This window comes from Dendrobates tinctorius, unplaced genomic scaffold (assembly GCF_039654945.1).
Source record: "Dendrobates tinctorius isolate UK_male_01 unplaced genomic scaffold, ASM3965494v1 ptg000007l, whole genome shotgun sequence".
NCBI lineage: Eukaryota > Metazoa > Chordata > Amphibia > Anura > Dendrobatidae > Dendrobates > Dendrobates tinctorius.
In genome coordinates this window covers 61037354-61062590 of record NW_027361675.1, presented here as the reverse complement: position 1 = coordinate 61062590, position 25237 = coordinate 61037354, and the positions used below count along the sequence as shown (strand labels likewise).

The 25237-nt window shown below is 43.9% G+C and overlaps 1 protein-coding gene across 2 annotated transcripts in view; it reads right to left on the bottom strand.

The window, feature by feature from the left end:
- Nucleotides 1-25237, bottom strand: part of GALNT17 (polypeptide N-acetylgalactosaminyltransferase 17) — a 785890-nt gene that overhangs the window by 582331 nt on the left and 178322 nt on the right. For both annotated transcript variants that reach the window (XM_073575053.1, XM_073575045.1), the window contains exon 3: nucleotides 1965-2131. In XM_073575053.1, the coding sequence (XP_073431154.1) occupies nucleotides 1965-2131 (167 nt within the window). The remainder of the gene's footprint in view (nucleotides 1-1964; nucleotides 2132-25237) is intronic.

Here is a 25237-nt window from a genome sequence, read left to right as displayed (position 1 = left end):
TTGGTGGCTACTATACCTGCATGTGTACCGCTTATAGAACTGCCAGTGTTTGTCTTGGACTTAGCACCTGCACCGGGCATGCTCAGGCGCGCATGCTAAAGCACACCGTGTGTCAGAGTATATTCAACCACCAGCTTAGTCTTCCCTGGGGGGTTAAGTTATAGGGACCCCAATTAGTATTTTTCTATATGGCTGTGCAGTCTAACAGGGAATAGTCCTTTTTGGTTTGCTTCACTGTACCACTCTGTGTGGTATCAGAGCTTGGTACTTGGCACTCTGTGCACACTGAGTGACATTTAACTCAGTGCTGCTTAAAGTGTTTTCTTGCAGCTTTGCTTCGCCATTGTGCTAGCTGCGGGTTTCTCCATCACTGCATGGTGGACCCCATGTTGTGAATGCACCTTATTATTTTCTATTTGGTGTGTTCTGCCAATCCTAACACATATGGTACAACATCAGAGATCAATAAAATTCTATAAAAGCAATTTGCATCTGGTTAGTTTCACGATCCAAAGAAGCATTAAATACATGGATAAAGAACCAACGTTCAAAACATGAGAAATGATAAAAAAAACTATAAGAGCTATCCATATGACACTTAACATACAATGGATAAGCAATAATAACATAAAAGGTCTCTTATTTCCATCTAGGCTAAATAGGATTTCACTATTCATGACAGTGAGTGATGGCTTCAACCCTGAAGCACATTTCAAAATAGCCTACATCAATACATAGAATAAAACCGATTCTTAACATTTAGTTTTGAAGGAGTGTGTTGCCTCTTTTTCTTTTGTTTGTCTGTTTTTTAATTAGTGACCCTGCAGTTAGGGTTTTTTGGCTTGCACATACTTTTTCTCTGCATTAGTGCTTGTGAAAGGAATAGCTACGTTTCTTTTACATTTTGAAATATACCTTTAATGTTTGTCATCATCTGTCTACATATACTGATGCACAGCAGGTGCAGTGAATTTTACATGAGCCTAATGAGCGGGAGCACATGACCACCCGCTGTCTCTGCAGCCCACAGCCAGCCCACCCCAGCCCCCTGCCTCCATACCAGAGCATCCCCCCTACTCTGCAGCACACAGATTCAGATTATAAGACGCACCCCCACTTTCCCCCAAAATTTGGGGGAACAAAAGTGCGTCTTATAATCAGAAAAATATGGTAAATAGATTAGATAGATATTTGGGGTCAAAATAAATGTCTTATGGCTTGTGCCTTTGATATTTTTAGATCATTTTGAAGACCATATTCAGTTACCTATTCTTCACAGAGGTTTTAAAATAATAGAAAAATTGAACACATAAAATACATAAATGAATTGCTGAGCTTTGTAAGCCAAATAGATGTCAGACATGGACAAGAAATGCCATATAGGTATTGTATTTACAGTGGATATAAAAGACTACACACCCCTGTTAAAATTAATGTTTTTTTCTTATGCAAAGAAAAAATCATGCCAAAAAGAATGATTTCAGAATTTTTCCAGATTTAATGCTAACTATGAACTGCACAATTCAATTGAAGAATAAAGTAGAATTTTTTCATGTAGAAAAAGAAAATGTTAAAACTAAAATAACATGGTAGCCTAAATATTCACACCCTTAAACTAATACTTTGTTGAATCACCCTTTTTGGGTAGAAGTCAAACTCTATGGCAGATCTAGAATTGGTAATCTTTGCCCACTTTTTCTTGCAGAAGCACTCCGAGGGCATATCCTACGTGCAACGCTCTCCAGATCAAATTCCTATCTCTTATTTGGAATTTATATCTAAATCAACATCTATAGTCTTCAGTAGTTCCTCTCACATTTATTTTACAAATGCTAAACATGTAACCATTGCAATTAATTTTACTTATGCTCAGATGATCCATTAATCTATAGTCAAATATAAAATATAATAATCTGAAGAAGCAATTACTGTGTAGAAGAAAATATAATGACATACACTCATACCTTCATCGCTGTTGTCGTCAACGAGGATAATTTCCTTGAGAAGATGGACAGGTGTATGATTCACTGCACTGTGTACTGATCGAAGGATCACTGACAAGGCTTCGTTTACAAAGATGAAAATGATTGAAATCTGAGGAAGTTCCTTAGGGTATTTTAATTTCTTACACCTTAAAAAAAAAAATCAATATTTGGTATGTAAGATATACTGTACTGTTTTATATATTAGAAAGATAAAGGAAGGCGTAAAAAGTAGAGAGATAGAAAAGAAAACAGTGTTCAACATGCACAAATGTATGACACAGCACTCTTCTTCAGTAGAAATTGGTAAAAAGTTACAGAATTTACCATGGAATTACACAACTTATTTAAATAACGTCAATAAAAGGTCACAAATATGAATCACTGTTTTTAACTACCATGCTAGAGTTACAGTTTTTTACTATTTCTGTGCTTAATTGTATCCATATCATTTGCAAATATAATAGATGTTATGGCTTCATGACATAGGCATCTGGAAATGGGTGTGGGGAAGGGGGCTCTCTCTAGTTGGCATAAGGGTTCTGGTACTGTTTAGAACTTTTCTGAGACATTTACATTGATGGCCTATACTTAGGATAGGTCATCAATATCTAAACACTTTAGATGTGACACCAGCCAATTAGGCGATCCCAGTGTCCCAGTGGTAGCTGGATGCACTGCCTCATGAAACTGCACAGTAGAGTAAGGCTATTTCACACTAGCGTTTGGCCGAGCTGCGGAGGGCTGCGTAGTTCCTCCATGAAGCTCCGCCCACTGCCGAGCCTCCTCCGTTCATCTCTGCCTACATTTACATGCGGCCTGCGCACCTATCTTTAACATTGGGTACGCAGGCCATGCGGATGTATGCTGATGAGTTCGCATGCGTCATTTTGATGCTGCAGCGACAGCAACAAAATGTAACATGTTCGACGCAGGTTGCCGCAGCATCAAAATGACAAATGCGGATGCATCCACATACATCTGCATGGCCTGCATACCCAATGTTAAAGATAGGTACACAGGCCGCATGCAGACGTAGGCGAGGCGGAGCTGAACGGATGAGGTGCGGCAGTGGGCGGAGCTGAACGGAGGAACTACGCAGCCCTCCACAGCTCTGACATGCGCAAATGTGAAACCAGCCTTATATCATTGGTATAGTTGCAACGACTGGACTTTGCACACCAACCACCTATCTGAATCAACAGGGTACTATACCACTGACAGAGCAGTGTTGTAGAACTATGCAATTGAGCACTTCCATCCACCGCTGACACCGGGAACATCTGATCGATGAAGGGTGCATGGTGCAACATCCCTGCCAATTCAATCAGATTTTGATGGCCTATTCTAAGGCTAGGCCATCAATGTAAAAGTCTCAGACAGCCTCATTAATTATGCCACTGGATGAAGAGTTACAGGTCATATTCTGAGGGATCCTTCATGTCTTGCTGATATATGTGCTGAGTGTCCGGAGGTGCTTTCAGGTCCTGACTAATATTGTTATGTGGGTTATCTGGCATTTTAATGGAGGTCATTTATGCGTACACTGACAAAAGATGGCAATAGTTTTGGGGACCTTGATGTGGTAGAGACATGGACATGCATATGCTGTGTACTGTGTACATAAACTGACAGTACATCACCAAAGCCTTTAATTTATCAATTTTTTTGTATTTAATGGTCCGAATGTGAATGAGCCCTCAAATGTAGTAGCACATAAAAATTGGTCAATGCAACACAAGAGAGCTGGGATAACCTAGACATAATTGTGACGACTCCTGGAGTGAACCCTCTGGGTCGTGGCACCAACCCACCTAGGGCGAGCTGACCTAGTGAGGACCACCTATACAGGGAGTGTCAGGGGCAAGCCCAAGGGAGTGAGGTACCATGGCTGCTGAAACCAGGTGGCCAGCTCACAGGAGACACAAGTGAGTGTGTATAGCAACAGGGAATGTGCAGAGTACAAGAGTGTGCAAAGTGTGGACACAGGGACATGCAGGATATCGGACAATACAGTGTATGTGTACAGGAGCACACAGAGTACAGGACATTACAAGGTATGTACACGGGAGTGCGCTGAATACAGGATAGTGCAAGGCAGGTACACGACACAGACAAGCACGCCCAGGTGCGAGCAAAGCCGGGCACATGCGAAGGAGCACGCCTGAGTACAGAGTTAGACAAAGCGTGCGCAGTGAGCAAGCTTGAGTGCAAGGTTAGACAGAGGGTGTGCTGAGAAGCATGACAGGAAAAAGGTAGGAGCTGAGCATAAACAAAGGAGTATGACAGAGCACAAAGCAGAGGCAGAGCATGTGCAATGAAGCATGATAGAACACAGAGCAGCGTGTATGCAGGGAACATGTACTGGGAAGCACGGCAAGGCAGAGTACAGGAACCGAGCACAAGGCAGAGTTCAGGAACAGAGCACAAGGCAGAGGACCCGAATGCAGCGCACAGTCAGGCAAGGACCAAGCAGACCAAGCCAGGAAGCACAACAATAATCAGGCACATCCCATAGGAAGAGGTAGCCTGATATAGGGCAGGAGCACAGGGACTTCTGGGTCAGGTCCTCCAGGACCATAGAGAGGGCAAGGCTGAAGCTAGAACCGAGAAGAATGCACATGCGCGCTACCAACGTTGTGCAGCTATGGAACTAAGTACAAGAGATGCGCTCCCAGGTGAGAGCAACTTGACAGGCGGCGTGACAATAATATCCATTTAGATTGCTTGTATGTTTACACTGCCTCAAAAGGACACAGACTGCTGGATTCTAAATTGTTAATGCACTGAATACACAAATGGCCATTTCATAACATAGCAATTTCATTCTTAAATCACTTTATTCTTAAACCTGAAGGTGAATTATACTTTTGGAGACAAACACAGTGCTATGAAAGAGACTGAAGGAGTTGTAAAGCCTATAAGATTTTGATTTAACACCACAGAATTTTTGTGAAATACAGCTGCCATAGGGCTATTTTTTGCTTTATGCAAGCAAGGTAATGCATCATTTACTGCTTTTCACATCAAATATTTTCTCTTGACTATTATGAACAATTATGGAAGGGTCTGACAGTCATTCTGTTTAAAGGGATTACATTGGCAATTTTTTTTACTCCTTAAATGTAATGTACCATGAAAAAGCCTAGGACTTAAGTTAAATACAACCAACCAACAGAATACTATAATCCAAGGTATAAAAATGTATTTATACTTACTGACAGCGAATATCTAACTGCAAAAATGCATAAACAAGAAATCCAATTATCACAATTGTTTCCTTTATAAGACAGAAATTTGAAAAAGATGCAGCAAAATAAGAATTTTTACTCTAGCCCTATAACTTCTTCAGTGGATGGCAGGTTGCTGGTTTTTAATATGTTTAGTATTTAATCTGATAAAATTGGAGGCTACGTTAGCACACCATATTGCCTCCAATTTAAACAGATCAAATACATTGTGAAAACATATTTATCCATTTTATATCAAGAAGAAAAACAGATATTAGATCAATGCTATAGAGTGGTAGCTAAACGAGGAATGTCTCTAGGAAATCGTTTATCTCCCAGTTTATATAAAGATCACAAAAGTAATGAAAAAACATTGTTATTTAAAAAAGCTTTTTAAAATGTGGCAAAGCTGTTGTAGTGTATGTCAATAAGTAATCAAGAAAAAAAAATTAACATTTCTGATAAAAAAGTGTAACAAATATTTTTATAAATTGGGACACCGATCAGTTAGTAATTTAGTATATTGTATGGAATGCACATACTTTATGCTTATCTTGGATGTACTACAACAGTTTAAAAATCATGTTTAGGAACATATACAGTATATTATATTGCTAAAGGTAATTAATTCTAATGTCTGCTGGCACCTCAGTATGGTTCCCCTCCTCTCACCATGAGAGCGCCGTCTTATTCACTGCCTCGGCCACAGCAGTGCACTCCTGAGCTGCCTCCTTCTTCCCTGTGTACACTGCTCTGTGCTTTTGCAGCATGCCTAGTGCACGTGCTTTCCTGCTCTCAAAGGGGTGGCATGCGCACATGGTAAAGTGCCCCCCAGCTAACAACTGTGATCCACTGCACGGTGTCTCCCAGCCAAAAGCTGGGAGACATCTTGTATAAAAGGCATTCTCCCCAATAGGGAGGTGCTGAGCAATCCCTATAGTTTAGTCTTGGTTGTATTGGCGTGTACAACTGTATGTTGCCACGTCCCCATCCTTAGTCTGTTAAAGTTATTTCTGTATCCTGTGCTCCAGTTAGCCTAGTATATTTTATCCGTATTCTTGTGATCACTTCATTGGTATCCTAATCTTGACACTGCAGTACATATACCCAGTCTCCTGGTCTGGACAGTTCTGTATCTGTTGTCCCCGGTCTTAGTGCGGCCAGCTCTAGAACTGTTTCCTAATATGCACAAGAGTAAACAGAAGAATATTTAGAATTGAGAGTCCTCAGTGGTTGATATCTTTTAATGGCTAACTGAAAAGATGGTAACAAATTGCAAGCTTTCAAGACTACTCAGGTCTCTTCATCAGGCTAGACTAATACAAAATTCAGATTTTGAATTAGTCTAGCCTGATGAAGAGAGCTGCTAGTCTCAAATGCTTGCAATTTGGTACCATCTTTTCAGTTAGCCATTAAAAGGTATCAACCACTGAGGACTCTCAATTCTAAATATTATTCTATCTACTGGCTAACATGGTACAAAGATATATATCTTTCCTGTAACAAGAGTAAACAAGAATTTATCTTCAATATTTAAGCTGTCCATACAGTCCGTCAGTCTCCGTTACCTGCTTGTCAGTGACGTTGGTCACGTTTTCCTGTGTCAGAGAACCCGACCCCTGGGATCGACAGATGCAGTACCAACGCCTGCCTAGGAGTGGTACGTGGTGGCTACCTGCAGCCCAGTCTGTCTCCACCATCAGCAAACACCATGTAACTGCCTAGCTATGCCCCTTCCTAGGCAGGTCCAGCCCTGTAGCACATTGGGTCCATGAACCACGTGCGCCACTGGCCAGCATGACAATAACCGTACATATTTGATGGTAGCAAAATATATTGTGGAGGTACACAACAATAATATCAAAAGTCTAAACTCTTATGGGAGAAAGAGTTACCCACCTCAAAACGGGAGGATACTGGCATAACAAATTTCAAACACGAGAGCTAAAGTATGTTGGATTCTATTGATGAATACTAAGCACCCAAATGGTTTAAATTATAGAAATGACACAATGGGCATATGTTAAATGCTGTATTCATAGTAAAATTGCATTTTATAATTCCTTTTTAGGAATACATGTATATGGTCTCAAATGATTGGTTCATAATATTTATTTGTTTTGCTTTTCTTCAAGTAATTTTTACTAAATTAAAATTTTAACAGGGGAAAGCAAATATTAACATATCAATTAGTAGCTTAAGGGGGATGGTGAATGCAAGGGAAAAAAATTAGGAAATAAATCTTAACTAAAACCAAAGTGTTGTTAAATTTGAAGGGTAATGGGGGTACAAGATAAATATGACAAAGGGGAGACAAAAAACCCACAAAAAAAGGAATCTGTAGGTTAAAGTTGGAGGGTAATGGGGGGAAAGACAAATAGAACAAAGGAGAAATGAAAAAAAGGAGTCTGTGAATACACAGTATTAAATATGTTACGGGTCATGTATCTCTATTGTTAAGTGTGGAAGTATGACGGAATTACGTCAGAGTTTAACATGAAGCTAAGCATTAGTGATGAGCGAGTATACTCGTTGCTCGGGTTTTCCCGAGCATGCTCGGGTGTCCTCCGAGTATTTTGGCATGCTCGGAGATTTAGTTTTTGTCGCCTCAGCTGCATGATTTGCGGCTGCTGGCCAGCTTGAATACATGTGGAGATTCCCTAACAGGCATTCCTACATGTATTCAGCCTGTCCAGCAGCTACAAATCATGCAGCTGCGTCGACAGAAACTAAATCTCCGAGCAAGCAAAAATACTCGGAGGTCACCTGAGCATGTTCGGAAAAACCCGAGCAACGAGTATACTCGCTCATCACTACTAAGCATGTAATTTTTAATGGATGAACAAATAAAGGAAACTGATTTTTTTCCATTACTTTTCCTGAATTTACTGCTAGCCAGCAGTAGGAACAACATGCGTACATTGAACAAGTGGAGCGATCATTACATATGTGGTGAGTCCAGAAATCAATCTTTTGCACTGTGCACTGATATTCTTAATACATTTTGATGGGAGGACCTACAAGAACTTTCCATTGGATGGTAAAAAGAATAGGAAAATGTTGTACTGCAAATGAAAGCCAATAACCTCAAGTCAAAAAAGTTTCAACAGATTTAAAGAAATTATCTGTTAGGCTCTAGGATCCTCCCTCTGCACAGGATGGATCCCAAACCTTATCTTGTCCTGCAGTCTCCCATTCAGTTTTGACCACAGTGGATTCTGCTCAGCAAAGAAATCGGTCTCAGGATCTTGCTCAGACTCAGGCTGTGCACATGGGTACTGCTGCCTTTCCAGGTTCAGCTATGGTAACTGACAATAGACAGCGGCAGGCAGTCATTCCTGAGACTAATTCCAGGATTCGCTCTACTGAGCATGCACATGAGGTGGCAACCTCTCATTGGTGGTCGGTCGTCAGCTGCTCAGGTCCTGTGCTGGCTCCAGATTGGTCTGTGAGCAAGGTCCTGTCTGATTGGCACAGTCTATAAAAGGATCTTTGGCTCATCATTTGGTGCGCTAAGATCATTCATATTTGATGTGTGTGTGTTGGTGGGTCAATAACCACCCTGTATGCATGAGTGCCGTTAATAGCACTAAGAGTGCATTTCTAGACAGTCAGTGTAGTGTGGGAACTCCCGCTTGAACTTAGCATCTGCACAGGGCGTCCTGAAGCACGGGCTCAAAGCCACCGTGTAGCAGAGCAGGTTCAATCACCAGCGTAGTGGGGGTGAGTTATAGGGACCCCACTAGCATCATTTCCACTATGCTCCTGTGATGTCTAACAGGGCATAGCTTAGAGTGCGCTCAGTTGTCGAACTGCTCTGTGGAGTAACAGAGTCAGGCGCTTTGTGCTCTGTTCACACTGAGTGACGTTTAACTCAGTGTGTTTATGGTGCTTACTCGCGGCTATGCTCCGCCATTGTTTTCTAGCTGTGGTTTTTCCATCACTACATGGTGGACCCAGGGTTACGATTGCACCTTCTCATAATTTATATTTGGTGCGATCCACAATCCCTAACATTATGTCACCAAGTTTTTGCAATCTAGGAGCTGCATAATGTATGGTTAGAGACTCTGATTCCAATGATGTATCCCTTATTGGTCTGTAGTTTTATAAAATCACTGTTTGTCAGCAGAAGATTATCACCTAAGGACTAGTAAACATGCTGCCATGTAGGCCTCCATATTCGTTATCTCTGTATAACCTCTTTCTTATCACTGATTGGCAGCTTTCTGCCTTTTCGCTGTGTAGACAGAAATCAGCCAAACAGTGGTGTGGATTGGATTATACAAAGCTCAGCGTTCAGAGAACTGGTAGGTCTGCAGCAGATAAAACAGTTTTTAAACAAAATTGCATCAAGCATCACAGTTAATGACACATTACTGGAATCAGGGTCTCTGTTCCTATGTAAGGGTATGACAAAAATGTTGCTATGGTATTGCTACACTGATAGTGTATTACCACTCATATGAAGGGTATTGCTACACCTACTGTTTTTTTACCTTAGAAGTTAAATCTATAATATGCACCGTATATACTCATGTATAAGCTGACCCGTGTTTTCTCTGGTTAATGGTCATGTGTTAATATGCACTTACATTGTGCATACACATTAACTTACTTTCTCAGTTCAGACTCCAGTTTTTTGACCCGTGTATAAGCCGACCCCCCCCCAATCTTGCCACAAAAAACTGGGAAAACTTATTGACTCATGTATAAGCCTAGGGTGGAAAATGCAGCAGCTACTGGTAAATTTCAAAAATAAAAATAGATACCAATAAAAGTAAAATTAATTGAGACATCAGTAGGTTAAATGTTTTTGAATATCCATATTGAATGAGGAGCCCCATATAATGCTCCATACAAAATACACCCCATATAATGCTGCACAAAGGTTAATAATGGCCCCATAAGATGCTCCATAGAATAATATGCCCCATATAATGCTCCATAAAGGTTATGGCCCCATAAGATGCTTCGTAGATTATGCTCCATAGATTATGCCCCATAAGATGCTCCATAGATTATGCCCCCATAAAATGCTCCATAGATTATGCCCCCATAAAATGCCCCATAGAATATGCCCCCATATGCTACTAAATAGAATATGCCCCCATATGCTGCTCCATAGATTATACCCCCATATGCTGCCCCATAGACTATGCCCCCATATACTGCCCCATAGACTATGCCCCCATATGCTGCCCCATAGAATATGCCCCCATATGCTGCTCTATAGAATATGCCCCATATGCTGCTCCTTAGATTATGCACTCATATGCTGCTCCATATATTATGCCCCCATATGCTGCTGCAAAAAAAATGCCATACTCACCTCTCCTGTGATATTCACCTGTCTGGGGTCCATCGCTGCTCACCACTGTCTGCGCGTTCTCTGTCAGTGACTGTTCAGCCAGCAGAGGGCGCGGCACGCACTAACCACATCATGGCGCCCCCTGCTGGCCAAACATCATGGACACAGGAAGCAGCAGACGGCGGTGAGCAGCGTGGGAACGAGGACACGTGAATATCGCTATACTCACCCATCCTGAAACATCTCTGCAGCCTCGCTTCTCCACTGTCTCCCTTCCTGCCTTCAGCGGTCAGGTGATACCACTCATTAATATCCGCATATTCATGATTTTAATGAGCGGTATCACGTGACCGCTGAAGGCAGGAAGGGAGACAGTGGAGAAGCGAAGGGGTTGCAGAGAGTGCCAGGATGGGTGAGTATGATCTCTGACACCCCTGCCCCCCCTCCCCTGCTGACCCCCAGGTATATGACCCGTGTATAAGCCGAGAGGGGGACTTTCAGCCCAAAAAAATGGGCTGAAAATCTTGGCTTATACACGAGTATATACGGTATATCTGTTTTGCTATTTCTTTATGTATACTGTGTTATATCTTGTTGCTGCCATGTACATAGGTTGTGCACTGTGGTTTACAGGGAGAGCATAGTACCTTCATTTGGCCACAAGATGGAGGGCATTTCAGTACACACAGTTCTTAGATTAATAGACAAGTCAGGACATGTTTAGCTTAGGAGGGGCTTGCTGTAAGTTAAGTTGTAGGATTTCCTGTAGACTGTCAGGCTAGGGAGCTGTGTTATGATTGAGTCACCGTAGGAGGCAAAAACAGAAATGCTAGCTAAGTCCTGAAAACCAGAGAAGTTGGCAACTATCAGATTGCAGACCCCTGAACCTATCAACACAACTAGCAGTAGCCGTGGGGGGTTCCTACGATGACCTAGACCCCTCGATCACAGCCGGAGAGATACATAGGCCTAAAGAAGGAAAGGGGAAATCTAACTGCCCCAGAGCAGACCCCAAAGCAATAGGCAGCCCCCCACATATAATGACGGTGAAGCAAGATGAAAACACTTACACAGACAGAAAGACAGGCTGAGCAAAGACCGGGCCCAAAAACTACCTAGATAGGAACGGATAGGAAGGCTGCTGTCTGCAATCTGCCAAAACCCTATCAGAGACAAAAGCCAACAAGCTGATATAAAAATGGCCCTGAAGCAACTAAGCTTCAAAAACTAAATCAGCACTCAGGTTCTTTCAGAAGACAGAGCTCACGGAACACTGCACACTCCAGCAGGGAGTGGCAGAATCCAAAAAGCAAGAAAAACAAAAACAAATCTTAGATGCAAAAAGGCAAAACAGAAAACTTAGCTTTAGGAGAGCAGGAATCAGACTGGTGTCCAAGAGTCCAAAGAGAAATCACCCGCAGGGCAGAAAGGGCGTAGGCTGCCTTAAATCTAGTCAGTGACTCCACTCAGCCAATCGTCTTCATTAGTCCCAGGTGCCTGATAATCAGGCTCACTACCTTCCTTCACTAGAATAGGGAGTTCACCAGGCCTCAGTGACGGAGGGGAAAATGAACTCACAACAGAGCTGGAGCAGCACAGTTGGGGACAGAGAGACCCTCACCATCCAGGGAGCTAATGCCCTGGGGACAATGCAATGGCCCTGTAACATTTGAAGCTTAAGCCCAGCCATCCAGGGCCAGTGTAAAGAAGACTGCTGCAGTCGCAGCAGTGACAGCAGTGAAAGCAGTGTCAGTGCAAGGAAAGGCCAGGGCTCTAATTATGGACACAGCAGAAAGGACGGGCAGGTCACTCACCATGTGGCAGATCACATCCTGGGCACATTCTCTCACAGCCAGGGTGAGACGGCTAAGGGATCCACCAGTGAAAGTGAGTCTGGATGGGGAGGACGCTGAGGGGCCGTGTGTCATGGTCGGACCTGGGTAAGTGCTATGCAACAGTGAAAGAAGTACAGGGAAAGCGGAAGATATGTATTGCTTGAAACATAATGTTAATGCTGTAACAGAACTGGATGTGCTGTGTCCTGAAGTCAGTAAAGTTGTTAAAGTTTATATGGACTGTGTCTCGATTCTTACAAATCTGCCTGGAGAGGGTCTCTTACAGCAGAGGGAAGATCCTGTAGGAGCTGGACCTGGAGACACAGGTATGCTGATTAATGGACATTTTCATGTAAGACGAGGTCAGGGCACAGAGATGGATAAGTGTGCGGCCATGACTACAGCCCTTGCCCCTTCTTACACCTACATCATACTGGTGTCAGGTGGGGTAGCAAAAACCTGCTAACAGATTCTCTTTAATAAGGAAACGTTATTGTAGACATGTTTTGAAGAAGGTACTGAGTGTGTTATCAGAATTCTTTCTGCTAGTGGGACCAAAAAACCCTAATCTTAACATGAACCAAATACATCCTTCTTTTTTGGGCTTAGGGCTAAACAATTCACTACATATATGGAAAATTCTATGCTGTACACTTATCAAATCTTACCTGTGACAGATGGGATTAATGCATGGCGAAGATAGAGGTGGTCTCAGTGCAAAAAACACTAGTATCACATGTTTAATGCCATATTTGCTATTGTTTGTGGTTCAAATCTGCAGGAATCGTTATAAAACGGGGAGCTGCGTAAAATGATACATAATTTTGTAAGAAATGATGATTCAGTTTAACCTGTGTTTTAGTCATTTAAAGCTTTGCTCTTACTGGTATTTTCAGTTCCGTGAATGGTCCTATCAGTGATTGACGTATTTCTTTGTATAAGAGTGTATACTGAGATAGTTGTCAGCCACTGATAGGACTACAGTATGTAGGGGCTGTATATAGGGGACTATGTAGGGTCTCATATGGTTTATAAATGGGGCTAAGTGGGGCTCAGAGTGCATACAGGGGACTGTGTGGGGCTCATATTGTATACAGAGAGGATAAGTAGGGTATAATATTATATATAGTGGGCTATGTGGGAGTTCATACTGTATATGGTGGTAAATGAGGGCTCATAATGTATATAAGGGACTATGTAAGGGTTCATAATTTAGCCTTTATAGACAATATGAGTCTCCATATAGCCACATACTGTATATACAGGTGGAGATTATATATATATATATATATATATATATATATATATATATATATATATATATATCAAAAAAAGGGCAGCACTACCAAAATTAAATAGTTGGTGCAAAACCTATTCAGCAGTGTCCAAACAACCAAATTAACAAAAGTAAAAAAATAGGCAGCACTCAAATTAAATGTGAAAAAAAGTGGATACTTTACTGATCCTCAAGTGGCAACGTTTCAACGGTGACCCGTCTTTATCAAGCAATGTGCTCATAGTCAGTACAAACTTAAATAGTAGTAACACATGTGTATACAATTTCAATAATTAATCTGTTTTACATATTCAAAATGGCCATTGCCATAGTAACATTAACAAGTGCTCCATACAACATATGTGTATATGTCCGAAGATCTAGATTACAAAGTGCAACAGTGCATATACAGTGCTTAAAAAGACTCAGCTTGTCAATAAAAACGATCATGACACAACTTATGAAGGTACTAAGGCTTATATAGTTAAAAAAATTGGTATACTTTACTCATATATATGAGTAAATATACATATATATAAATATACATATACTATGAGCACATTGCTTGATAAAGACGGGTCACCGTTGAAACGTTGCCACTTGAGGATCAGTAAAGTATCCACTTTTTTCACATTTAATTTGAGTGCTGCCTATTTTTTTACTTTTTTTTATATATATATAGATATACAGTATATATATATATATATATATATATATATATATACTGTATATACTAAAAAAAACACATATGCACCTTGCTCCTGATCCCCCAGGGCTCTTCTCCAGCCTCCAGTGTACTGACATAGGAGACACGATGTAGAGACATCATCACATTCTGCTGTCTCAGTTGCACATGGTGATTGCTGGAAGAAGGAGCGGGTAGCTACATCTTTCACCAATGTATTCACCACTATATCAGTAATATCAGGATGTGGGTAGCAGAGGGCATGGTGTAGCTTATGAGTCACTGTGTTTTGGCTCTTTGAATATCTAGGTCTACGGGCCAAACTTGAACAGCCTGAGGGCCGAATGTGGCCTGCGCGCCGCATTTTAAACAGGTCTGGTCTACTTCATAAAGTGTGCACGATGGAAAAAAAATGTTTTTGTACACTTCCTTGTTTTAGTAGTCCAATATTAGATCTGTTCACACCACCCAATTACCGGTGTTGGTTAATACTGGCTACCATTTTCCCCTAGTCAGATAATCTGAGGTCACTTGAACATTGATAAAGCTGTGTTTTCGTTAAATAGATCAAAACTGGTTTAATACAATCATTGGAATACTCATTGTTACACATCTATTTTCTGTCAACCAGAGGCTTTTCAGTATCGACATTCACAGTGAATTAATTCAGTGCAAATCAATATTTTGGGTTGGCAAAGTTGACAAATTTTTATTTCAAACCATCTGCCCAATTCTACTTTTGACAAATCAGTCTCTTAAAAAGATTATCTTAACCCTCTAGGACCTTCATTTTTGGGGCTTTTAGAATTATATTTTCATTTTGTATTTTTTTGTCAATGTATTTGGCAGTTGCCTTGTTTTTTGCAGGCTGAGTTGTATTTACTTTGTCAATTAATAAGAATTAACTTCTATATTTTAATACCTATACCCAAAAAGTAGCACAAAAAATATTCTAAGAGCCTTAACTTTTTCTTTTTCCATAGATTTTACCAAAATAAGGCTTGCAAGAAAGGAAGAAAAAAAATGAGAACACAAGTCCAAAATAAATGAATAAAATATACAACTTTATTAGTTAATACAATAAAAATGTAGGGGTGGGGGAAATGGCAAGTAGTGTAGCGGAGGCAATACAACGTGACACATGGGGAAAGTTATATACAGTGGGTACGGAAAGTTTTCAGACCCCTTTCACTCTTTGTTTCAATGCAACCATTTGGTAAATTCAAAAAAGTTAATTTTTTTCTCATTAATGTACACTCTGCACCCGACTGAAAAAAGCAGAAATGTAGAAATTTTTGCAAATTTATTAAAAAAGAAAAACTGAAATATCACATGGTCATAAGTATTGAGACGCTTTGCTCAGACACTCATATTTGAGTAACATGCTATCCATTTCCTTGTGATCCTCCTTGAGATGGTTCTACTCCTTCATTGGAGTCCAGCTGTGTTTAATTAAACTGATAGGACTTGATTTGGAAAGACACACACCTGTCTATATAAGACATCATAGGTCACAGTGCATGTCAGACCAAATGAGAATCATGAGGTCAAAGGAACTGGGCAAGGAGCTTAGAGACAAAATTGTGGCAAGGAACAGATCTGGCCAAGGTTACAAAAGAATTTCTGCAGTACTCAAGGTTGGGATCCAATGAGTCCCATTTTATACTTTGATAAAATGTTGATGAAATTTCAATGTGAAAGTTTAGCAAAATATATAATGTGAATTAGCAATATTAAATCAAAATAAAAAAGACAGGGGTACTACAAATGTGTATACTCAAAACTGTGGAGTCAATTATGATGAATTTGTAGTGTGCTTGCCTAAGCCCCATCCCTCTCAAGCTCCACCCTCGTTTAAAAAAAATTGGTGAAGTTGACCTCCTGATGTAAAGCATCAAAAGCTACAAAATATTGCAACATTTCAAACAGTTTAAACCAAAAAAACAGGCAAAAACTTTTGGATGAATCAGGGTGAAGGAGTCATACACTACTGTCCTATATCAAGTCACAAGCACAATACTTTGTATTAAAAATACAATAATTACTATTATCTAATCGAAACCTTGCAAGTCTTTGAAAACTCAGTTAAGTATTGCATGTTAGTCCACAGGATAAGTTCAATATATAATACAAATGTGTTAATAGACACAATTAGAATTAATTCCATTTTAATAGCTTGATTTTGGCAGTAAATATAACATGAATCGGCAATTCCTACAAAACAGAATCAATCATGTGCTAAAAATAAAGGTCTCATTCAGCTGAGAATGACTATAATTATTAGTGGATTTTATTGATCACTCTGTTTTATTACAGCGCACGGCTATAAATTTCAAACCCTATGTTCTTTGCCTGAAGAAAGAATATCTTATTATATATGGAGGCACTCGTACAGTACTAAAGGCATAATAATACTGTACCGGTCTGTTGCACATGCAATTAAATTTCTGCACATAAAATGCTACAGGTGCAATAGTCATATAAATAAATAATACCTTATTCTTAAAAAAAGATGTTCAGTTTTTGCTGTTCATTATTTCAGTCTGTGCTGCTTAGTAGCTTTCTAGTTCTGCACCATTAGGGCATGTTTATGGCTGGTAACTGAAACTCACTGTAGCTGCCTTTCCTAACAACATTTTGAGAATAGATTGAAATCCACCTCCTGTTTTAACATCAACATTGACTGATACTTTTCAGATTCCACACTGCAGCTCTGCCTTTATAGAATAGCTAACATGTATTAATGAGGTTTCCCCTACTTTTGCAGTCTTTCTGAATAAGCCCAGGGTGAGGTAATTAAAAAAAATGAGACACCAAAGACTGGAATTACTGCCACTCATAACATTCTTAGCAGCCCAGTACGAACCCCCCTTACCACACAATTGTGGTCCTTGCATTTGGAGGTGGCAGACATCAAGTGGCAATACCAGCATACATTATCCACCACTATGCAGGTTCTATTCCACCTAAACAGTCTTCTCAGCCTAATGTAAATTTACTGGATCGTTTCAACTGGGGCCAATGTAAGTGTTAGGGCTCATACTCACTTGCGAGGGACTCACACAATTCTCTTGCATGAAAGCCTGGCAGTGGCACTGCACCAGAGCATGCAGCTGCATAGAAATACATGTAGCCACACGTTCCAGGTGCTGGCAGCGGTGCCAGGTTTTCATGCGAGAGACTCGCACGAGTCTCTCTCATGTGAGTATGAGCCCTTAGACGCCGGGATTCTCCCGCTGCACAGGATAGATCCCAAGCCTTGTCTGCCTCTGCGGTCTCCCATTCTGCTCTAGCCGCAACTGAGCGGGTACTTTGCATTCTGTCCGAAGGGAGTGACCTTTAACTCTGTGTGTCTACCGAGCATGTGTGCTTGTGTAAGGAGGTCGATGAGATTGCATGTACCTGCATGACGAGTCCAGAACCAAAAAGGCTGCATCCTATTTTCCCGGAGGGAAGCCTGAGTGGGGCGGACCTTCCCCTACTGTCTGGGGGAAGCCTGAGGGAGATGGAGCGTCCTGCTGTCCCAGAGGGTGGAGAAAGCTGGAAAATGGCACACAGCATCGGGGGGGTAAGAGGAAAAAGTGCATGCAGGAAAGCAGTCTGGCGCCAGCACAGAGCAGTACAGAGGGCAGCACAGAGAGCAGCACACAGAGCGGTGAGAGGCGTGCTCTGCTTCCCACACCTGAGAGGACTGACTTGGTGATGGGCCATATAGAAGGAGCACCCGTTGCCTGCGGAGAGAGCTGTGCAGAGCAGAGCTGTGCCAGCAGAGCAGAGTTGTGTCAGCAGAGAGAGCCGTGCAGAGCAGAGCCGTGCCAGACGAACAGAGTTGTGCCAGCAGAGACTGTCATGCCAACAGACAGAGTCATGCAGAGCAGAGCTCTATAGAGTAGAGCCGTGCGGAGCCAAGCTGGGTTTCGCAGCAGTCATAGAGAGGAGTGCTCCGGCCGGGAGTATCAGCGTCAAGCAGACCAGTGCCACTCGCCACCAATAGCGGGGGCTAGGGAGAGTGGGACATGCAGTGTGTGTCCATTGACAGCCAGAGAGTACCAGTTGCCATACACGATGTGACGGTGAGTACCGCACACGCGCTGCCTAAGACAGCCCACATATAGGACTGACACTCGCACCCTGACGTGAACACACAATAGTTCTCCTGACCCTTGTGATATTACTATGTCAGTTAAGACAGTTTAGGAGCCATGTTGGGCTCGTACAGGTCTGTAACCCATGCCTTTAATAGCCACATCAGTATATGGACAAAGGGCAGTGGTAGATACCATAGACCAACCACTGCTGCCAGAAGATGGACCAACGACTACAGTACCATCCAGGAGGAGACGCTGCATCCACCTTTGCTGGTGCTATTGAGTGTGCAGCAGGAGCTTCAGTGTTTTCCTGAAACTCTTGCTACCTAATTGTCGTGTTTTGAACAATTGCATTGTACTGTGCCTCTAATACTGTTTAACTCTTTACCTCCCTGTGTGTATTTCCCCTGTAAATAAACCTGTTAGCTCTTGCTCTGCTTCCTGAGGGTTGCTGCATCCCACGTTCCTGCAATTTCTACTCTTGGGGTAGTTGGCAGAATGCAGTCTACGGACACAGAGGTGGCAGACCAAGCAGTTGGGGGAGCTTCAAGAGCCAGTATACTGCTGGGGACACTATTTAGCAATCTCGCTAAGTTTACTGGAAGTAACACCATGTTGTAGAGCTGGACTGAGAGGGCCAGGGGAATGCTGAGGATGTATCCTATGGCCCCTGCGTTAGAGGCGGAGATTGCCTTGATGGCCCTAGACGGAGAGGCAAGGAACTTCGTCATGCTACAACCCCCTCAGGCGCGAGACACCCTTTACAAAGCACTGCAAATACTTGAAGAGACGCATGAAGATCCCACAGACATAGGGGAGTTGCGCATGCATCTATTTAGGCATATTCAAAAGGAGGGGGAGACTGATGCAGTATATGAACGTGCTACAGGAAATCCACACTGCCATCTCTAAAAAAGATGATGCAGGAATAGGACCCCCTGACTTAGCGGTGCAAGACCAGTTGGTGAAAGGCTTGCGAGATGTGATGTTAAAGCAGACTTTGCGGGAGCGCTTGCAGACAAACCCGAGCATTAATTTTACTGAGGTGGGGAGTGAAGCGCACATACATGAGCAGGAGCAGGGGGATGCAGCCTTGACAGAGATGGTCCGGTGTTGCAGAGTACCCACCCCAAATGAAGAGCCCACAAACTACATCAAGGAATACAAAAAAAGGGACAAAGTTGAAAGCCTGAGGAAAGCCCTTGCTGCCGTCTTGAAGCCCAGCATCATACCACGAAGAATTTCATGGCGGAGGATGGAAGAAGTTAGAGGAAAGGTGCGGAGCATCAGAGGTACCCCAGCTGACCCCCTGAAATTTGCTTCCAGGTCGTGGAGTGAAGAGCGCACGCAGATGGGATATGCTTCCCGCAGAGGCCGATGATCCCGAAGGAAGCGCCCACTAGAGAGGCACAGAAGCGAGTGCTGGACATGCGGAAGAGTGGGACACCTGTCCAGAAATTGCCCCACCAGAGACCGACAATGTTAGAGAACTGCTCATCTCTTCAAGGGTCCCGCTAATAGGAGAGAGCATTGTCCGTGGAGTGAGTAGCATGGCAGGAAGGGGAGAGTCCCATCCTGAGCAAGATAGAGCCACGACATTGGATGCCAAGAAGAGGCAGAGGAGGTGTCGTCTGTGCACGGAGAGATGTCCGCACGGCTCAGACGTGTGAAGGTGAGTCTGGTGGAACTCTATCCTGCATACGCAGGTTCTGACTGTGAGAATCGACCCGAGGAAGTGACAACTCTTACCGAAACGCCCGCCTCTACAGTTCTCGTTGATGAGAAGGAAGAACCACTAATGTCATTCCCTGAGATGGAAAGTTTGCTGGCCGTCAGCTCACAAGGTCCTGACCGGATGGAAGAGATAAAGCAGCTGCGTGAGGTAGAGAGTGTGGCTGAAAAGCAATGGGAAGTGACGCCTGCAGAGCCCAGCATGGATGATGAAGGGTCTGAGACTAATGGTCAGACTGAGAGAATGAACCAGGAATTAGAGCAATATATAAGATGTTTTATTTCATCTAATTAAGAGGTCTGGGTTGATTTTTTTCCTCTGGCTGCGTTTGCTCTCAAACACCTTACCTCTACTGCTACAGGTATCTTGCCTTTTTTGTTATTGTGGGGGGTTTCATTGACTTTTTACAAATTTTTCTGGTTTACAGTCCCAAATGAGGAAATATATTTTTCTCATGTGCTTACAGTCTGGTGAGAAGTTGAAAAAGGTCTTTCGATAACTTGAAATTGGACTTAGAAAACTACAAACCTCAGATATAGGCTGTCACAGTCTTTAAGGTGGGAAATTTTATTTGGCTATATACAAAAAAATCTTCATCTTAAAGTTCAATAATGGAAATTTGCTCTTAAATTTGTTTGTCTGAAAAAGGTAATTAAGATGGTTTGAGGGGACACCAGATCCTCAGGACATCATTGAGGTTGTCTTGGAGAGGAAAATGAGTATGAGTGTCATGATGACCCATCCTGTGTGACGCGACCCACAGGCCGGTAACTTAAACAACAAGACACGGCACGTGATACTGTCCTGTGTGACACAGCCCGCAGGCCGGTAACTAAAACAAGAAGACCCAGGGAAAGGGGAAACAGTTACAATGGTGGGCCCTGCGATAGGGAAAGGGGACGTGGAGTCCTCCTGCACTCCCCTGAGTCAGTGTCCCTAATGTTCCCTATGCTGGTTCCGCACCGGGCGCCAATCAGGAACCTGTCACCCTAGCACACCCTACACCTATCCCTTGCTAGGGAGCTGGGTGGCGCAGGCATTGGCCCCACCGCTGTACTAATACACACTAAAGAAAAAAGCAAACAGGGAGACACCACTAAGCTTTACTCTGTTGCACTTGCTCCTGGCAACAGAGTCCACCACCAGAATGCAGCTCTCCCCCTGAATCGCTGCCACCAAGCTCTGTCAGAGCTACAAGGAAATCCCCTAAGACTCCTTCCACACCCGGGCTAAGACAGTGCTGCACGGAACGCTCTCCAGCTCCTTCCTCCACCAAGGATGGTTGAAATGAACACTATCACCAACACTGATTGCAACACCTGTGACTCTTTTATAGCAGAGCCAGCAATCACACCTGCATTATAATCATGTGCACTTAACTAAAGAAACCAGAGTGCAATGATGCTCACCACCACCGGGGGCAAACTTAGAACAACAGACACCACAGTGCAATAATCCTAATGGCCACCGGGGGCAAAAACCATACTTAAGCGCAGCTTAAGAAAAAAAAAGGTTACCTGTGATTTTTTTATCAGTCCTGATCCAACATGGATCATGACAGTACCCTCCCCTTAATGAGGGGCCTCTGGACCCTCAAGACCGCTCATCAGGGAACCACCTACAGCGGGGACGCCCAGGTCCAGAATTCACCCCAGCAACTACCTGTACGTCAGGTTGATGACAAACAAGCCCGCTGGTATTGGTAAAGTTTCTGGAGGCAGCACACATCTCCGAAGCGCTGACCTGGGAAACGAGTTGTGTATGTGTATGTTTGGTATGAGCTGGTAACACTCCACAACACACTTCCACTGGATGTTTTTTGGTGGCCACCCATACACGCTCGTTCACACACAGGTCCGGACCTGAACGATTATTGCCACTCATTCGTTTGTCACCATTTGGAGAACTCTTTCTGGGTTGACATCAGAGGCGTCCACTTCACCAAGGGGTACACCCCCCTCCAACCCCTTCCACCACGAGGTCTGCGCCTCCCAGGGTTGGCCAATGTCGAGGGTTGAGACTTGCCCCTACTCTCCTGCAGCACATCTGCTGCTCTCACAGGAGAGGAAGGGTTCCGTTGAAGAGAGACGGCAGAGACAGTAGTTCTTAGGCAGCAGCCCTCACACGAGTGCCCCCAGCTCACCACTTCCCTCGCCCGCCAATCTATTACCGGCTTGTGTCTTTTCAGCCAAGGGAGGCCTAAAACAATAGGTACTGGCATTCCCTCCAAGACCTAGCATGACAAGGACTCCTCATGATGTCCTATACGCAGATGGATATTCTCTACGACTTGAGTCAAGCTCCCCTGGCTCAGTGGAACAGAGTTTATGGCATGGACGCTAATAGGTTGGGCTTGCGTCCTACACCTCAGACCATGAGTCTGGAAAAATCAAGCATCCACCAGACTGACTCCTGCTCCGCTGTCCACAAGCACCGGTATAACCTCCGGAACCCCGCCAGCCAAGACCTCTGCTGACATGGTACCTTGGGAGGGCAAAATGGAGGAAATGTATATTTCCTGGTCGCCTCCCTCCAAGCGACCAGGGGAATGCGGCTTCTCAGATGGCACAGATAATTTGGCGCGCAATGGGCAAGCCTTCAGGACATGACCAGTCTGCCCAAAGTACAAACATGCCGACACCACTCCCCGAACTGTAGGCAGCTCCGAATACAAACTAGCTCCTCCTACTTGCATAGGTTTGTCAGGAGACTTGGCATGAACTGGGCAGGCTCTCAAAATATGGCCAGGCTTCCCACAGGAAAAGCATACCCCCCACCACGACGAACCACAGACACCCCCCTTTTTTGTATCAACAACACCGGGCTGTCTGGGTTCCTCCGTCCGCACTGGTGGGTCCTCCTCCCTAGCAAGGACATCAGGGGGCACCTTTTGTATATGTCTTTCCCTAAGGCGTCTATCCACCCGGATGGCAAGGGACATGGCAGCCTCCAGCGACCTGGGGGCGGCGTACTGCACCAGAGTATCCTGAAACTTTGGAGAAAAACCCTGCACAAATTGACTCCTAAGTGCAGGGTCATTACACTGAGTGTTAGTGGCCCATCACCTTAACTCTGAGCAGTACTCCTCAGCAATCCGGGCTCCTTGTTTACACCAACGGATTTGGGACTCTGCCAGGGCAACACCATCAGGATCCCCATACACAAGCGCCAAAGCCACAAAAAACTCATCCACAGACACCAATGATGGAGAATCGTCCAGTAGGGAGAAGGCCCAGGATTGGGGATCCCCTTTAAGAAGAGACATAATGATTCCCACCCGTTGCTCTTCACTCCCTGATGAACGAGGGCACAGCCTGAATTACAATTTACAGGCTTGTTGAAACACCAAGAATTGATCTCTCCCTTCAGTAAATCTGTCAGGGAGGGATATCTTGGGTTCTGGCTGAGCCTGTTCCTGAACCAAGCCCCCAGAGCCCACCAACAGCCGCAGCTGCCGCACCAACCCTCCGCGCAGCCCCCTAATCTCATTAGTAAGTATCTGCAGCATTTGGGCAAAGGGCTGAACTGTGTCCATGGCTCAGCAGAAAAAAAAAGTTATGGGTTGGTGATAATGTCACAATGACCGGTCCTGTGTGACGCGACCCGCAGGCCGGTAGCTAAAACAACAAGACGCGGCACGTGATACTGTCCTGTGTGACACAGCCCGCAGGCCAGTAACTAAAACAACAAGACACGGGGAAAGGGGAAACAGTTACAACAGTGGGCCCTGCGATAGGGAAAGGGGACATGGAGACCTCCTGCACTCCTCTGAGTCAGTGTCCCTAACGCTCCTAACATTCCCTATGCCGGTTCCGCAGTGGGCGCCAATCAGGAACCTGTCACCCTATCACACCCTACACCTATCCCTTGCTAGGCAGCTGGGTGGCGCAGGCACTGGCCCACCGCTGTACTAATACACACTAAGGAAAAACGCAAACAGGGAGACACCACTTAGCTTTACTCTGTTGCACTTGCTCCTGGCAACAGAGTCCACCTGTCATGATCCAAGGTGGATCTGACAGTTTAAATGGACAAAGTGAACTTTTTTTCCTTTGGCTTGGTGCCAAAGTGGGTTGATTGCCCCCGGTGGCCATTAGAATTATTACACGTGGTGTCGTTCATTCTAAGTTGCCCCAGTGATGGTGAGTGGTATCGCACTTTAGTTCTTTGGTTAAGTGCACGTGATTAGGTATCATGTGTGAATGCTCTATAAATGAGTGTCAGGTGTATCATTCACGGTTGGTGATATATTGTGTATTAGTCATTCACAAGGAAGCCTGGGTGAATGAAGGAGCTGAACATGAGTCCTGCGCAGCCACACCAGAGGGGACGAGTGGCAGCTATGTGGTCTGCAAGAAGGGCTGGCATGGCGTGGTGGAGTCACAGTTTATGGTGTCGGCAGGAAGTGCTTGCATGGCTTGGTGGAGTGGCGACTATGGAGAGAGTTGCACTCAGCATGCGGGACTTGGTTGCTGAGAGCTGGACTCAAGCTTGCTTGACATTTTTGGCAGAAGCTGGACTCATCTTTGGGACTCTGTTTACTGGGAAGCTGCAACTGGTGGTGGACTCTGCTCCAAGGCTGCACTATGGTGAAGGATCCAGTTATGGTGATGGATCCGGGTGGAGGAGAAGATGCACACAGGTGGTGGGCTCTGTTGCTACGCTCTGTACGCAACAGAGCAAAGCTAAGTGGTGTTTCCCCTGTTTTGTCATCTTTCCTCATGTGTGTTTTAGTGCAGTGGTGGGATTAGTTTCCGCACCGACCAGTTCCCTATTGAGGGTTTAGGTCAGGGCGAGCTAGGGTTCTTAGGTTCATGTTGCGCGCCTGGTGCGGAACCGGCATAGGGAACGTTAGGAGTTCAGGGACACTGGCTCAGGGGAGCTCAGGAGGTCTCCACTTCCCTATTCCCTATCGCAGGGCCCACCATTGTTAATGTTTCCCACGTTCCCCCTTTATTATTTAAATTCGCCTCACTGGAGGCGGTGTATCCAGGGTTACTTGCGTCACATGGGTTCGCCTTGCGGTAGTCGCTGTGTCCAGACACACATGACCGTGACATTATCACCAACCTTACATTTTTTTTTCTCTGTGAGCTTT